The sequence below is a fragment of the Polypterus senegalus genome, chromosome 4, assembly GCF_016835505.1.
Source record: "Polypterus senegalus isolate Bchr_013 chromosome 4, ASM1683550v1, whole genome shotgun sequence".
NCBI lineage: Eukaryota > Metazoa > Chordata > Cladistia > Polypteriformes > Polypteridae > Polypterus > Polypterus senegalus.
In genome coordinates this window covers 217,614,487-217,628,898 of record NC_053157.1, presented here as the reverse complement: position 1 = coordinate 217,628,898, position 14,412 = coordinate 217,614,487, and the positions used below count along the sequence as shown (strand labels likewise).

Below are 14,412 nucleotides of genomic sequence, written 5' to 3'. Positions count from 1 at the left end.
ACTGGCCTCAGTGGCTTTTTGCCATGCCAGAAATCAACTTGCTGATGTTGAGTTGCAGGTTGTTATCCCTGCACTGCAAGACAAAGTCCTCCACAATCTTCCTGTACTCTGACTAGTCTCCATTATTAATGTAGTCTATGATGGAGAAAACATCTGAACATTTCTGTAGATGGCAAGTACTGGTTATGTACTGGAAGTGTGTTGTGCAGAGGGTAAAACAGAAAGGGAAACAGGCCAGTTCCCTGAGGTGCTCTAGTATTACATACCACCATTTCTGACACACAGTCTCTCATTCTCACACACTACTGTCTGTAGGTCAGGTAGTCCATGATCCAGGAGTCTGTGCAGGCATCAAGTTTCAAAGCCTTGATCTTTTTCCTCAGTCAATGAGGCAGAATAGTGTTAAAGACACTGGAAAAGTCAAAGGACATTATCTTGATTATAGTGCTGGCTTTGTCCAAGAGTGAATAGTCACTGTGGAGCATGTACAGGAGAGCATCCTCCACACCTATGATTATCTGACAGACAAACTACAGAGGATCCAGATGTTCTAAAACCAGGGATCGTAGCTCTTTTAGGACCAGCCTCTCAAACCTCTTCATGATTTATGAAGCAAAAGCAACTGGTCTGAATTCCTTGGGATCACTGGAATGCCCTTTCTTTGGCAATGGGACCACACATGATGTTTTCCACAGCTGGGGAACCTTCTGCAAATTCAGCTAAAGGGAGAACAAGCACTTAAGGACTCTGGAGAGTTGGCTGACATATGTTTTCAGCTCCCTGGTGAACAAGCAGGTAACCAAAGTTTAAAGTGATGGAGTTATCAGAGTGAAGAATAAAGGAGTGAGAGGAGAGAAGAAGACCAAGATAGTTATCTTAGAGATTCATTGTTTTGGTCCAACTCTTGGCCTTCATTAAAATGGCTGTCACTGTATTGAATTTATGAATATAACAATAATGTTGTAAAAAAAAAAGAGGAAGCGATGAAGGCTGAACTATTACATCATCTGTTTAAACGCAATATAAAGAGAAAGTTGGAACAGAATATCATTGAACTACAATACACATCTTTAAATCACTTGCAGCAGCAGAATTCTAAACAGGTAGGTAAAGTTATTATTTATGTGTTTATTTATTTATTTAATAAATGTAAATTGAAATTAAGGAAGCAGTGTCAAGTTATTATATATTCGTTTTATATTAAATTGGATGGTATGAAGGAACAGCGGTAGGTGCTTCTGCTTCATAGCCATACAAGACTGGGGTTAAATGCTGCTCTTGTCTGAGTGAAGCTTACATATTCTCTTTGTGCCTTCAGACATTTGTAACCCTCTTCATTTCTACTGATATGCAGGTTTTATTCATTGATGACTCCAAATTAACCCAAAGGATCTCTGACTGTGCTTTGTGATGGCCTGACACCTTATCCAAGATTAATTATTTTCTTGTGGTACAATATTTCCAAGAAAGACTATCACATTTTCCAGGCCATAATTAACTTCTTTTACCTTCATTTTAATTGACTTGTTACTTAAGACTCAGACCCCTTAATTGTTTCTTTTTTCTTTGTTTAGCAGCCAAATGATAATGAGATGCAAAATGAGCCAAACACACAACCAGCTGTGGTGGACTGATTTCTAGTATATAAATTGATAAATATTTACATGTCTTTATTGGTAAACTAGACAAAGCAAATGCAGTATTTGATAGTGTTTCAGGAGGTACGTTTTACTATAATTGATGAGAACAGTAGTGCTTTAATGTTTGACTAATAAGTGCCCCCCAGCCTTTATGACTGACTGAGAATGAAGAACGTATGGTGAGGAGGATGGAGCATCAGACCAGCTTGGCAAGGGTGACTGTGCTTGGACTGACATGAGTAAATAAGCCTTCCACCACATGAAGGCCATAAACTGACTAGACAAAGCAAATGGGGGATGAGTGGCACCAATTGCACTTTCATTGGTTATTGTTCAGGGAAGGATAGGTGGGCTAATTCTCTAGGTCTGAAGGATGGCTGTATACGATTGGTTTTGAATCGGAAGTCATTCTGTACTATGACACTCCATTGGTTTATGTTTTTTGGTAAGAATGGTTTAAAGTTGGTTACCTTGCCTTTACTTCTCTCGCTCGTATCTGGCCATGAAGAGAAGACCATGATGAAGACAACTCTATCTTGGCCACCATATTGAGACCGGCATGTGGCCTGTTTCAATATTCCATTCCATGGAAGGAAGCTAGACTCAAGAACTAAGAACTTCTGTTAGATGCAAATTGAATTGCAATATAGGCTGTAATGGTGTGGCTTGAAAATATTCACATTGTATTCTGAATATTCTTGGGCATTGTATCAATAATACATAACTCAATGTGTAACTTAACTCCTGCCTATTTCTTTACACTGTCTAATTGTTTGAGGTGGCAGATGTAGAAGGGAAGGGGAGATGAATTGCTAAAATACCTGATCACACAGTGGTAATGTATAGGGTGTTAGACATTTTATTAAGGTCTACATAATAAAAGGAAGAACACAGGGTCACCATAGGTCCTTACATGATAAAACACCAGCTAACCTGCATCGATCATACAATATCTGAAAATAAAAAAGGTGAAGATCTAAATAATGTTGATCTGCTCAAGTCCACCAAATGTTTTGATGGTATTCTCAGAAAAAAGGAAATCAACACTTTTAAAAATGTCTGCTGTGGCAGAATGAGAGCAGTAACAGGTCATGAAGGTCAATAATAGGTTTAATTAACATTAAGAATCAGCTTCTTGTTGAGAAACTGGTTTGAGTGAAATGGGTTGGAATTTGAGGCCCTGGTTTAACTAGTCATCTGCTGGCTCACTTCACATCTCATTTTTGTTTGGCTTCCATTTAAGGAAATAAAAAGAGACAACTCAGAGGACTTAGACTTAAAAAGGTAAAGCAATTAAAATGATGGGAAAAGAAGTCAATTCACAGCAGGAATGGGTCACTGAGCCTTTACAAAGGCTTCTTTGGGACTTCACAACACTTACAAAACATCTGTAGATCGGTTACTCATCTCTGTGCAGTGCTACATATAGACATGATGGTAAAATCACTTGTTAATATGAGGGATTCCCAGTTTGTATGTACTGTAAATATGTAATATCAAGAGAAATGTGTCTCATTGAAATTTTGTTAGTAGGCCACATTGCAGAGATGAATAAACACCTCACTGATGTGTTATGAAGACCAAAAGAAGCCTTTGTTACATACAAGTAAATGATTAATTGATGCATTTTTGCAGTACCTAAAAAAAAAGTGTTAGCAAAAATCTTTTGAAATGTGGCATGTCTCTTGATTTGATTTGAAGTTTATATAAGGATGTGTGTAGGTCTATCCAGCAGGAGGCACTAGATCCCTACTTGGAATAAGTTCTTTGGTAATTGTGTCGTTTTAAGTAACCCAAAACTATATAGATATAATGGAAAAAGGCGATACCCCTTCCATAGTGATACGGCGGTAAGAAATCACATAAGAGAAAATAACAGCTTTCTTTAATGACAATTTATGCGGCATAACAGATGAGGAAGCCATGCCAACACTTTGTGTAGAGTTTGCCATTTTCATCTCTACGCTGGAAGGATTTTCAGGATCGAATGACAGTATCTTCCATCTGTCCGTCGGCTTCAAGGTGTGCCGGGCAATGTTCCAAGGCTTTATACTCATTTTCCATGTGCAGACCCTTACTTAGGTAAATCATGCCATTCCAAACAAGGCAAAGAGAGGATTCAATTTCATGCTCACAGAAATAGTACAATGCCCATTTTCGTAGTTGTCCCTTTCTCGTCTTCTAATGCTGCCTAGCAGTTCTAAATGATGAGCCCCTGTGTGCTAAATCTGGCTCAGCTGTGCATGTAGAAAGAAAAGAAAAACAGATTTAAAATATTTACACAGAGCACAGTGACATTAAACTTACAGTGGGATGCAAAAGTTTGGGCAACCTTGTTAATAGTCATTATTTTCCTCTATAAATCGTTGGTTGTTACGATAAAAAATGTCAGTTAAATATATCATATAGGAGACACACACAGTGATATTTGAGAAGTGAAATGAAGTTTATTGGATTTACAGATAGTGTGCAATAATTGTTCAAACAAAATCAGTCAATGAGTCTCCTATATGATATATTTAACTGACATTTTTTATCGTAACAACCAACGATTTATACAGGAAAATAATGACTATTAACAAGGTTGCCCAAACTTTTGCATCCCACTGTATATTCTGATTACAGTAGGCTACTAGTACTACCGTTTAATTAAAAGGCACTTAGAATTATGAGGCCATTATTCTATACAATAATACAAATACAGTACATCTAATTGCCATTTGTATAATTAAATTACAGTGTAAAGTGTTATTGGAAAAAAAAAGAACAAACCACACACACCAAAATGCAGTCATCTTTTCAGACCCAAATGATCTGCAGCACCATCAAGTGCAAGGCATGAAACAGGACATACCTTGAGAACTGGGTAAGGCGTCGACCATTAGCTGTGACACATCTGCTTCAGGATGCACAAAGAGCCACTGCAAAAAAAAGGAGTCTTCAGGCTTCAGGGTGAAACTATGAGTTGGAGACTCCTGTGCTTGTTTTTTCTATAACATTTTAAAATGTATAATTTGCAAATGTATACATTTTAGGAAGATGCAAATCTTTTGTAGCTGGTAAGATCTAGTTTTGCCTTCAGACAGTAAGAGACACCTTTGTAAGAAATCTTCAGTTTCTTACCAATCTGTTACATGGTATAACATTCATTCACCAAAAAAAAGAAATAAAAACAGTGACATGTTTCTTGAGAAAGCTGCATTATCTTAGCCATTTTTGTGCGTTCTTTTAATGTGAATAGTGACATCTTCCACATTTTCTTCAAACCTGTGATCACCAGTACAGTTTGCTGCACTGTGGTGTGCTGGGCTGGTAACATCACTTCAAGGGAGGCCCACCAAATTAACAAGCTAATAAAAAGGGCAGGTTCAGTTACAGGACACACTCTGGACTGACCCCCTGGAGGTCAATTAAAACAAAACTGAGTGCCATTATGAATAATGCTGCACATCCCCTCTTTGACACACAAACACTGGGGACATTCAGGCAACAAATTATGGAGAAGAAGTGTGTCAAGAACTGCTACGTGGTCCCCTTTATAGCAACAGCAATATGTCTGCATAAAGCCTCACTGTGTCTGTGACAGCCAAAGTTAAGTTTTCTTTCTTTCTTTTTCGTAATTCTGGGGTGTGTTTGAGGGGGGCTGCTGTTGTTCTTTGGAAGTTTCACTTTATCTAATATAAGAAGTTAATGTGTGTGTTTGTTCTTCATACAAATCCACACCCTTGCTTCAATGTCAATAACATTTTGTGCACATACCTCACTAGTACCTTTTGATTTTTATTATAGTAAGTTTTACCAGCAGTGCCACCTGCTGGCTTAGAGGAAGTAAAACACCAGAAGAAACTGAAGTCAGATTAGCAGACAAAACGTTCAGAGTTTAAAATTACATACCCAGACAAAAACGGGTGATGCTTCTAGTATAAAATAAAATATATATAAGGTATGATAAAAAATTGAATATCAATAGCAGTTTCACGGTAAAGCGCCACATATCATATAAAGAGTTAATAGAATCTGCTTTTCTTTTGTATCTCAGTGAAGTCTTCCCCATTACAATTCTTTCTATTATTCATCATTCAAGTTTCCAGTTAGTCTAACCCTCCACTCTTTTGAAAGATTATTTAGAGAAAAGCTCATGCAAACACTGTGGAGAAAATGTCGACTACGCTGGAAAAAGACCTAGTGTGGGATCTCAAGCCAGCACACAGTGGCTGTGAGAGAAAGTAACTAACCAAAGTATCAAACTAAGCTGGTATACACTCTTAAAAATACAGATGCTAGAGTAGTTCTGCCAGATGATGTCATAGGGGAACCATTTTTGTTTCCCCAAAAGATTCAAATAAAAGTTGTAGAAAAAAATTATTTATTTAGATCCATAACAGGCATCAAACAATAAATAATGATATAAAGATGGGAACAAATCTGTGAAATACCATGGAGTTCCTTATTTTAAAAGTACCTTTGCTGCATATGTTGTGAAACGGGACCCGGACACAGACAGGCGGACATTGTTGTTTCACCACACACACGTTTATTCACCGCAACTATATACAATATTTACAGGTTTTTAGTGAACGTCCCAGTGCCTCCAGCACCGATCCCCCAAAAGTCCAGGCCTCACAGTCCTTTGTGCCTCCTTCTTCTGGCTGCCTCCAGTCCTCTCTCCAGCTCCGTCCTTCTTCCACCCGACTTTCACTCTTGAATGCAGGGAGGCAGCCCTTTTTATTCCACCCCGGACGGGCTCCAGGTGTTTCCCGCCACTCCTCCTAGGACACGACCCTGTGTGGCGGAAGTGCCGGCTCCGCACCCGGAAGCCCTCCGGGTTTCTCCTGTCTTCTTCCACCCAGCACTTCCTGGTGTGGCGGAAGTGCTGGGCTCCAGGGTTCTTCAGGCACCGGGGCGCCGCCTGGCGGTGGCCACGGGCCCCACAGGGTTGGGCTTCCAAGCCCCCTACCCGAGGCCACCAACAAAACCAAGGCGGTCACCCCCTCGTGGTCGGGAGGAGGCACCAGCCCTCCTCCAGTCCCCTCGGGTGTCCCGGCTGGGCTTCTCCCCCAGCCGCCTGTGACAATGTACATTAACACAGAGTAAGTCCCGGTTTTCTTAATCTGTTGGTGTCCTGCTTGGTCACCTACCATAAGTTTAACATTTTCAGATTTTTTTCTATATATTAGGAAGTTAGCACAAAGAACCAATTTCATATGAAAAGAACCCTTCTCAGAATAAAATGATGCTTTGTCAAGCAATCGTTCTATGAAGAACCATAAAACGCAGTAAAGAAAATAAAGTGTCATTAAAGAACCAGTATTGTTAATAGTGTAGGACTGAAACCTGGGTTCCTCTTACACCTAAGTGAGAACAATAAACTAGATTGCCAAGCCAACTACTTCTACAATCACAGAATGCAGTCACTCTCTATGACTTTACTCCATTCTCTCAGTCTGACCTATAAAGTGTTAAAGCTCTTATTTGACCCATAATGTTGATCAATCTCATTCCATCTGGTAGGCCTATCAAGACCAGAACAACTGTTTTCTCTTATCTTAAACATGCAAACAAGCTGTAAAATGCATCCTTAACCTTAGAGCCACTTACTGTACAATAATGTAAAGAAATCAGTATGGCTTGTGTCTTATGTTGTTAAGCTGGCTATTTGTCAATAGTAGTGAACTCTGTATGTTGCGTATTGGTATTGACATTTTATTAATTTGTTTAGCTTTCACCTCATCAATGCTGCAGCATTGTTGTAAATACACTAAAGTACACTTGGTTTATGTAGTGATTTGTTTAGCAAACAAATGGAATCTGGCATGTGTATCTTTTAAAGTTGTTTTATCCTTCAGGTTAGCTAATTGCCACATTGTAGAAAGGTGATGGTAGTGTAGGAAAACATCTCATCTTTGTTTGTTTCAATATAAAGACAGAAGAAGCAGTTCAAATGGCTCATTGGTAAATGCTTGAATACACATATTCTGAAAGAGGTTTGCAGCCTGATAATTGGCGTGTTTTTGTTGCATTTAACTGATAACTAAGTGATAGAAACCTATGATTTTTTTTTTTGTTAGGGCTTCAGATTTAGGAACCAATGAAATTAATCTTTTATACTTTAAACACATTTTAACATGACATTGAATTTCTCTTTAGGAAACAATAATATTGTCAGCACATTTCTTTAATAGTAATTAAATCTGGTCCTCTCAAAAAATGCTAGAAAAAACCTATATAAAGCATTACCTCCCTTTGCTTTAATTTCAGGAGGACACCGATTCCCTAAGGATGAGGCACAAACTGGCCATTGGTTTCCTTCTGCTCGCTCAACTGCACAGTGTTCTGACTAAGTCCCATTACACTCACCTGGGAACCCCTTGTCTTACTGATTGTGAGAAAAAGAATAATATATACACATGCACAAGTATTCAGGGAGATGGCCATTATGCTTCCAGTTATTGTTCCCCTGAAGAAGGACTTGACTATCAAGGAAGGAAATGCAAGCAGGATACACCATGTAATCAATATGGCTATGGTTATTACTGGTGTTACGTAGTAGGATCATTGACAGGCTGGGGTTACTGTGGATTAGTGAAAACGTACTTGGAGCATTTGACTGCAACATACCACATTCCCTGCAAGGATCAATGTGATCAACGTGAATCAACGTCTTATTATTGGTGTGAAACATGGAAAGGTTGGGACTACTGCTCACCTGAACAAGGCTTGGACATGTATGGAAGAAGATGCAAATCGGACCATCCCTGTGACTATCATGGTGACTCTACTAAATACACATGGTGCTATTTAGAAAACGGTAGCTGGGAAAAATGTGGGAAGGTGTATGAGAGAGATTTATTATACATAAGCTCATCATACAATCTCATATGTCAAGATGATTGCACCACATATGGTTACGATTATTTTTGGTGCAATACTTTGAAAGGATGGGACTACTGCTCTCCAGTTCCAGATGTAACCTACAAAAAAGAACCATGCAGGTCAGATCACAAATGTGGACTGAATGATGAGAGCTACAATTGGTGCTGGACTGAGAAAAGCTGGGACTACTGTGGGCCTATAGCAGAGGGGGAGTGTGCCTATACTGTGCAGAACACATTTAAAGAATCTTCAGCAGAAACAGGAATTATCTGTACAATCACAGATAGAGGGAACAGGAGACAGGTAATATTTTTCATGCAGGCTACTACTGATTTGCTATTTAGTGGACCCTACTTGAACACTGCTTACATTCTCATTTCTCGATGGCATAACAGTCTCCTGCCAGTTCAACCCCGATCTGAACTACTTGTTGAAGGTTTTCTCCGCATTGATCTTCAAGGATTTATTGTCAGGGAAGAAAGGCGCTACTACAACCTCCAGATACAAATCAATGGTCGAAGGCCTCCTGGACAAAGCACCAGTATTGCCCAGATTATAATTCCTACAGACCAAGATATTCCTGAAAGATATTTCCGCAGAGCATTTACTGAGAGTCTACTTCAACAAGCTAGGGTTACAGTTGAAGTAAGAGATTGTAGAAGCAACTGTTGAAATGTGGAATTTTTCCTTACTTAATTGTTCAGAACATACTTTAAATTTGATAATCATGTTTACAGATTATAATCTTTAAATATATAATTATATTTACAGAAAAGTTTAAACAGGCTGCATTTTAAGATTACCGAATTGATCAAAAATAACTTGATGCAGGTTACACCTGAAAAAACCTGAGAAGGACTACTTGAAAGGCTCTTTCAAGGACTGCTCCATTCCACATAGGCAGTTTGAGACATTTGCTAGGGATAGTATGCTTTTAAGATAGACCATAATCGAAGGAATCTGTCACTTTCAACAACAACAACCCATCAACAAGAGGGGAAGAGACTGGCATGACATCACTATTGACGCCAACCCACCACCCCTGGGGGACAATTCCCCTGTCCATCATGTTTCCTGGTCCCCTGCTCACACACCAGAATACACACAGGACAGGGAATGACAATGATGGAAAAATGGATGGACAGCATCATCGTTGGATCAATGGATGGGCATGACTAAATGCAGAGTACAGTGAAACTCTTATGTGCTAATCAAGATACAACATATTGCCACTGTCCGGTGCCAATGATAACTGAGTAGGACTACCTAATCTCATATATAAGGTTCTCTGGATTGCCCTTTACACCTAAGATGAATCTCTTTCTACTTGTCCACTTAAAATATGTACCTTGATTTTCACTAGAGTTAGTCTTCTTTACACCTTGTGATAAACGGCCGGCAGTTCAATCCAGCCAGAACGTCCCTGAACTGAAAGAATGGAGGAAGGCAGAATTTTCAGGACACTGCCTCCTCCAGAACGATAGGTGGCAGCTCCCTTGGATGGTAGCTGTACCCCAGATTCCCTTAGGGCATCCTGGGACATGGAGTCCATTTCCTCAGCCCTGTTGGGTGCCGCCGGGGGAGCTCATAAAGGACCTGGGGACTCTTGCTTTCCCTACAACCTGGAAGTACTTCGGAGTCAGGAGGACGGAAGCACACAGTACTTCCGAGCTGCTTAAAAACTGATGATGTGTTGTTTGACCCGGAAGAAGAGGAGGAGCACTTCCGGGTCAAGAAATATATAAAGGATTGGTCGAGACCCAGCAGGGGAAGCCGGAGTTGAGAGGGAGTGTGATGGAGCTGCTGGGAGGAGAGGATTGTATTATTGTGATAATTGATTATTTGAGTATTGTGAATTGTGGTGATCGTGGTGCTTTGGGGCACTTTATTTAAGAAAATAATTAAAAATATGCTTGGTGCTTTTAAACGTGTGTCCTGAACATCTGTCTGTTGGGTTTCACTGGGTAACAGTGCCCTCTAGCGTCCACAACCTACATAAAGTTATCAAACTGGATAAAATTAATGCTTAAAAAGAATGCTTAATAAAATGAATCTATGAAAGTGAAGTCTCGCAGTTTCCAATTCTTTCTGTTAGATTAGATTAGATAAACTTTATTAATCCCATGGGGAAATTCAGAAAAATATAAATTAACAAATAAATTTAGAACAGATTTAGAAGCTTCAAGCTTCTATCCATTTTTCCATCCACTAGCTGAACTCTCTGGACCCAATATGTAGGGTGCAGGTTGCATGAACCTTTTGAAGTCATCAAAGTAGCATATAATCAATTTTCAAATATGGTTTGTCCAATTTAGGCTCTCATAGGACTGAAGCCAAATCTAATGGGGTCAAAAAGCAGATGTGGATGAAGCTTAAACTAAACCCTAGAACAATGCTGGGCACACACATTTACTCATAAGGTGCCAATTAATCCATCTTTGTGATGTAGTAGGAAATTCAAAGTACCCAGAAAACCTCACAGAGACATTAGAACAAAGTAAAAAACTTTGTATGCAAAGCAACCAGTCCATACTTCAAATCTGGTCACCCAGAGAGAGAGAGAGACCTAAATCCTTAATTGTGCAATTATTCCTTCTGTATCATTTAATGAACTCATCTGCTTCATGCCAGTTTGATCATTGTTCTGGATTTCATTGAAATTAGTGCTCTAAATTAACTTTGCAAAGGGTTCAGTGTGTGTGTATGTTATTTACGAGGATGAGTCAAATCAAAACCTTAAATTTACAATAGAAATTCTAAACACCATGTCATGTCAGTCGATAACATTGTTAGCAATGAAATTAGAAGTGTCCCGCAGTTGGAAGTACAGTGCAGACAAGTTATATGATGTCAAAGTAGCAATATAAAGATGGCAGCTCCATTGGAAACATACACCAAAGAGGACCAATGTTCTATTATCCACTTTTTGGGCAGTGAAGAGGTGAAACCTATCAAAACGCTGCAATGAATGAACATTCAGTATGGTGATGCATGTCTGTGGCTCTAGAAAGTGTATGAGTGGAGTAAGAATTTCTAAAATGGCATTAGTCCTGTTAAATACTCTCTTAGACCAGGTCAGACACATGAGTGCCATGCAAGTAGTGACGTTAGAATCATTTCCAGAAGATGAACACATCATGACAAAAAATCATCGATTGACAGAGAATGAAATTGCTGCAAAATTGTCATGATTCAATACACCACATCACCCCTGATGTGCTCCACTTCCACAAAGTGTTTGAAAGGTGGGTACCAGAGCAGCTGACTCCAGAGTTGAAACAACCTTACCCCAAGTGATTACCACATCAATGGAGCATGGTGCAGAAAGGTTTTCAAGTCAGATGAAGAGGCATGAGTGACTGAATGGAGTTTTAGGAATCTATGAACTTTGTAAGCACTGAAGGACTGGAATAGAACACCATGGAGATGTATGTAGAAAATACAGTTGCAGTTGTATTACAAATATGCTGTAATAAATTATGAGAAAAAATGTTATGGTTTAATTTGACTTGATATATATAGACATTAATTCCAATATACACATTAGTCCCACAAAGGAACCTTTTCATTTCCAGGATGTGTTTCTTCTTTATCTAATTTTAGGCTATTACTCTGAGTTATGTCTCTTCTTCACACATTGTCTTTACTTCTAGGCTTTTTGTGATTACATTTTCAGTAACAGAATAAAAAACAATACTTGTGTTTTTAAATATATAAAAGGCAAAAATATAACACTTCTGTTATAAACGTGAATCCTGCAATGTAATCTGATTTGCTGCGTGTCAGAAATAAGTCTCAGTAACGTGTGCTCAACAGACTGCCTCGTCTTATATTTTAAGGTTCACAGGATGCCACGGTCATCTGATAATTTGTAGACTTTATAAAGATTGCTTGTTGTGGTTTATTCTTAATTCTTTCAAGGAAACTGTCCAGTCCAATATGGGTACCAGTATTAAGAATATGGCATTATAGCCTTTGGTGCTAACTGGTTTACATGCTTGAACTACTGATAACTTTCCAATGTTTATGTTATATTCATCAAACTTTACTGCATAGCCTTTAAGATGATATGCTAACTGAATGCGTCTCAATTCTTTATCTTATATCTTTTTGAACAATCTATTTACCCTGGTACTGTATATGTGGATGCTTGAGGATACTTTTTTGGTATTTGCATATATCCCATCAGCCTATTCATCAGTATGTTTGCATACATCCCATGAAACCATCAAATCTTCTACCTGGAAAACGCCAGCTCATACTATGAGCTATTATAGAGTTATGTCATTTAGTTAAAACTGCATCTTTATCAAAAATAAACCTATATTCCTATATTAAACATCATACACATTAAATATTTTAAGTCATAATGCATACAGCATTATTTTAACTCCAAGACACCATGCCTGAAGCACAGGTCTACAGCCTTATAAAGTGTAGCGTGCAAGTCCATAATCCACTATGCCAGGGGTGGTGAACTCCAGGCCTGGAGTGCTGCAGTGACTACATGTTTTCATTCTAACCCTTTTCCTAATCAGTGACCAGTTTTCACTGCTAATGAACCTTTTCTCCATCACTTTAATAGCCATGTTAGAAGAGTTCAGATGTCTGAATTGATTCCTTTCTTCATTAAATGACAGCCAAGCAGAAATGAGATGTGAAACGTGCTAACAGATGACCGGCTAAATTAAAGCTTTAAACTCCAACCAATTTCACTCCAATCACTTTCTTAATGAGAAGCCAATTCTTGCTGTTAATTAAACCCATTATTTAATTCCATGGCTTGTTGCTGCTCTCATTCTGCCACAGCACACATTTCGAAAACTGTTGTTTTTCTGTTCTTTCTAAGAGCACCATCAAAATGTTTTGGTGACTTGAGAGATCATCCTTACCAAGACCATCACCTCTCTTTAATTTCAGATATTGTGTAATGGGCACAGGGGAGCTGGTCATGTGGTGGCTTGTTATGTGTCTCATTATTGTTTGACTGCTAATTAAAGAAAAATAAACAACTATGGGGCCTGAGTCAAGTTAATTAACACTAGAATTACCAGAGCCTATGAAAAAACTCGTAGATCAGTCCCACCTTAAATCGCTTTGCACCTCTCTGTCAGCGTTTTTTGTCCTTTAAATGTGTTGATAAGCAGCAAGCAGTCTGCTATCACATCCCCCCACCCCGCACAGTTTTCCCAGCTCAAGTCTGCTTACCTGCGTGTCAGTTGCTTAGAGTTTTATAGAGTGAGAAGTCAAGCAAAATCACACCTTTTATAAACACTATATCGTTATTTGGAACACATTCATTTCATGTGTGTTCCGTGTCTACAACGATCTATGTAAACACATTGTTAAAAAAGAAACTTTTTCATGTTTTAGTAATAATTGACAGAATGTAGACATGAAGTGTATAATGTGTGAAGCCTGAAGTCCAAATATCAAAGAAACACTTTCACAAAAGGTACAAATATATCAGAACAAGTGCGCTTTTATTCAAAAATATAACTGCAGAAAAACAACATGAATTAGGGTGCGACATTGACACATATTTACTATGACTGCTTTGGTGGCGCAATGGTATCAACTGTTGACTGGTAATCAAAACTTCATGGGTTTCATCCCCGACAAGTCCATTTTGAGAAGTGAGCTGCTTGTATTCTTACTATTTTAGAATAAAAACATACTTTTGATTTCAGTCTGTAACAGCCGGTGTAAATGTATGATACTTGTAAAGGTTAGCTTTGTTTTTTTTTTTTATTCAGTTTCATTCTCTCAGTTGCATTCACGAACCTACCCTATCTCCCCCCACCCCACCCCCATATCTGACACTGCTTTTTTCTCATAAAGATGCACTATAGCTCTGCACTCTGTAGGAAGTAAGTAAATAAATCCAAATAAATAACAT

General features: G+C 38.7%; 1 protein-coding gene across 1 annotated transcript; it reads left to right on the top strand.

Annotated features, from left to right (window-relative positions):
• The first annotated feature begins 1,064 nt into the window (after nt 1-1,064).
• Nucleotides 1,065-10,544, top strand: LOC120527975. The gene is made up of 2 exons (XM_039751969.1): nt 1,065-1,103; nt 7,899-10,544. Exon 2 carries the CDS (start codon nt 7,920-7,922, stop codon nt 9,183-9,185), a length of 1,266 nt encoding a protein of 421 aa, XP_039607903.1. The 5' UTR covers nt 1,065-1,103; nt 7,899-7,919; the 3' UTR covers nt 9,186-10,544.
• Nucleotides 10,545-14,412: the final 3,868 nt, after the last annotated feature.

What these genes read in the sequence shown, in the direction of transcription:
- LOC120527975 (XM_039751969.1), top strand. Translation starts at nt 7,920, where the DNA reads ATGAGGCACAAACTGGCCATTGGTTTCCTTCTGCTCGCTCAACTGCAC.